The 3,446-nt window shown below is 38.0% G+C and overlaps 1 protein-coding gene across 1 annotated transcript; it reads left to right on the top strand.

Moving 5' to 3' along the window:
- The first annotated feature begins 881 nt into the window (after positions 1 to 881).
- LOC110607752 (transcription factor MYB101) lies at positions 882 to 3,017 on the top strand. The gene is made up of 3 exons (XM_021746905.1): positions 882 to 1,199; positions 1,547 to 2,519; positions 2,740 to 3,017. Exons 1-3 carry the CDS (start codon positions 882 to 884, stop codon positions 3,015 to 3,017), a joined length of 1,569 nt encoding a protein of 522 aa, XP_021602597.1.
- Positions 3,018 to 3,446: the final 429 nt, after the last annotated feature.

Raw genomic sequence — 3,446 nt, forward strand, 5'->3', positions numbered from 1 at the left:
GTATATTCGCTATGGTAGAAATATATTATCTAAATAGTACTTTTGATTTGAATATGGATTAGTCCTATACAGTGAGCTATAATATGATTTTAAAAATAGTAATAACATATAAAGTATCTGATATGATATTATTATTTTATGTATTTTTTTTTAATTCTCCCATAAAGTATTTTGAAGAATTTTCATCTTCCAAAAAATATTAAATGACTAATTAGGACAATTTAGCTAAAATAATTTTTTTTCGCTTATAGTTATGTCAATGTGTAAAAAAATTGGAGTTGGAAAACGCGTCGAAAATAGGATGACATACACTTAAAATGCAAATCAGAGCGAAATTAAAGGTCGAACCTCTACTTATTATATCATACACCATGGCAATTCAACCTCATTTTTCCTTCCACTGCTATCTACCGTCTCCTCCACCTCTAATCCTTTGCCTTACATCTTTCTTTTTTAGAATTGTTGTTTTTTGTTTGTCAAATTTTTTCTTTCTATCTCGGCTTTTCTTATCTTCTAAATTCATATTAGTATTCTCCCTATCAAGAACAAGAAGAGGGAAGGACAAGGAAGAGAAGAAATTTACTTTCCTTCTTTCTTTCTTTCTCTATCCTCTCTTTTTCCTTTCTTTCTCTCACCTTAGGAGAGGAGAGAACTCAGCAAAGAAATTTTTTATAAAATAAAAACACAAACACAATTAAAGATTTGCTTGAAGACAACATACCTATTACGTAATCAAAATAATTGTAATTCATCTTTTTTGGCTCTATATAAACCCCTCTCCTCTCCTCTCTTTACACACCTCCATAAGCAGAGCATCAAAGCGCTGCACACCCACAGAGAGAAAAGCTTTCAAAGTAGATATAGTAGTGAAGGATATCAGAATGATCAGCAACGGAGGAGCTGCCAAGGAGACCGGGCTCTCTGGTCAGAAAGCCACCAACCAAAGCCTCAAGAAGGGCCCTTGGACCGCCACAGAGGATGCTGTCTTGATAGACTACGTGAAGAAACATGGAGAAGGGAACTGGAATTCTGTGCAAAAGAATTCTGGTTTGATGAGGTGTGGTAAGAGTTGTAGGCTCAGATGGGCAAACCATCTGAGACCTAATCTCAAGAAAGGTTCTTTTACTCCTGAGGAGGAGAGGATCATCATCGAGCTTCACGCCAAGCTCGGTAACAAATGGGCTCGCATGGCCTCTCAGGTATACATCGGTGTCTATTTACACATAGATTGCATCTGTGCATACTTTTTACGTTCTCTGCTTCTACTGTTTTCCTCAATAATTTTCTACTGCAAGTTTTTTTTTTTTTTTCAATTTTTTTTATTTATTTTCATGCTCGTGCTACAATCTGTGTGGACATATTCCTCTTTCTTTGTTCTTTTTTGTTTTTGTTTTTCTTCTGACTTCCTGTTCATGTGATGGTGATTGTTATTTAATTCTGTTCTTGGATTTGATTGTGACCCCTGCGCTGTTTTTTACTCTCTTTTTCTCTCTCACTTCTTTTTGTCCCGCATCTGTAGTTGATTTCTGGTTCTCTCTTATCGCAGTTACCTGGAAGAACAGACAACGAGATCAAGAATTTCTGGAACACCAGAATGAAGAGACGCCAGAGAGCTGGTTTGCCCATTTACCCACAAGAATTCCAAGAAGAAACCATCCCATTTCACATAAAAAACCAGATCCAGCACCAACACCAAGAACAAAACCACCCCAACGTCACCAACCCTTCCTCTTCTTCATTCTCTTCCCTTTTTCCCTCACCTCGTAAGGCTTCCTATAATCCCTCCCTTACCCTTCTTGACCCAATTAATTTCTCGCCTGCATTAGATCCGTTGAACAACAATCTCACTCGGTCATTTTACTCCAACCCTGCTGTCCAATTCAAGTCATTTCCTGACAACAACGCCAGTAACTGTGGTTTAGCTTTGCCTTTGTCTTCATATGGGCGCTCGCCTTCTTCTATAACTGGGTTTAATCAAAACTTTCCAGCCCAATCAATCCCAATGACACCTCCATCGCTCCATTACAGTACTTCAGATTTTGAAACTAACATGAGTTTTACTTCACTGATAATGGGAGCTCAGGTTGAACCAAATGAACTTTTTCCTGGTTTGGGGTCCGAGATTCCTTCCGACCAAACCCCACCTCGTCCGAATACTCCTTTCTCATCCAACACTAGCGGTGGCGTTTGTGTTCGAGAGGAATCGAGTAAGAACACTGACAACGACAGTGAAACCGTCGTCCCAGAGATGATGCACGATAATAGGAATAGTGGTTTGTTGGATGCTTTGTTGCTTGAATCTCAGAATCTGTCTCGCAAAGAAGGAAAATTGACTGGTGAGAATTCGTTAGTAGCAACTGATCAGAAAGGGAAAAGGGTGGTGGATGAGTCTGCAGAGGAAGAGGAGGAGACGGAGAAGGAAGCTGCTAAGCGTGTTAAACTTTCGGCAATGAACGGTAGTGAGAACTCTGGTGAAAACAACTGCTGTGATGATTTGAGCTCTTCTCAATCATCAATAGGTAAGTTTGGTGTTTTTTATTACTTCTAGACTAATTTGGCTGATGATGAGTGAGCTATTTACTGGGGTTTGAGCTCGTCCCTCACAACTCTAAAAACTCCAACACCGCTATGAGTAATTTCATTAGCGAATAAGATATACCCAATAACTCTACTAATCACTAGACCTTAATTTCGAAGTTACTTTAGAAAATTGAAACTGTCTTTTGGTTATATATAAAGGGGTGAAACCAAATGAGGAACCAATGGATGAAATGAATTCCATGGATGATGATTTATTGAGCTTGCTTGACAACTTTCCGACGACAACACCACTCCCAGAATGGTACCGGAGTAGAAATATTGCCAGTGGATTATCATCCAGCACAGTAGTTGAAGGTGGAGAAGTTGAAGCTGAGCAAGAAGCATCACTGGCCGGTGGCGAAACCACAGATGAGACACCAAACGTTGACTGGGCCTTTGGTTCCTCATACTGGAATAACATGCCAGGCATTTGCTGAGAAGTTTCTCACAAAAAGCTGCATATCCTTCGAAGAGACTTTATTACAAATGTTCGAGTGGAGAAGAGGAAAAATTATCAAACATGATGCTAGAAAACTATGATGCTTTTATGTGGCTTTATCGTTTAGCTAGAGAGTTAGGTTGTTTTTAGGGTTTTTCATGTTACTAGTCTTAATGATGAATTAGTGTTTGTTTCTATCCGTTTGTATTTTCTAGATATGTAGAGAAACAAAATGAATCACCTTATGTCTTCTATGTGTGTCTTTGTATATATCATGGGTGTAGAACTTAGATTTTGCAATAGAACTAATTAGTATTAACCCAATGCTCCCATCTTATTATATATATATTTATATATTTTTTTTTAAATATATAAATTCAAAACTCACTCATTAACAAAGAGTAAGGTGTAATGGCAAAATCGATTA

The sequence above is a fragment of the Manihot esculenta genome, chromosome 13 (assembly GCF_001659605.2).
Source record: "Manihot esculenta cultivar AM560-2 chromosome 13, M.esculenta_v8, whole genome shotgun sequence".
Taxonomy (NCBI): Eukaryota; Viridiplantae; Streptophyta; class Magnoliopsida; order Malpighiales; family Euphorbiaceae; genus Manihot; species Manihot esculenta.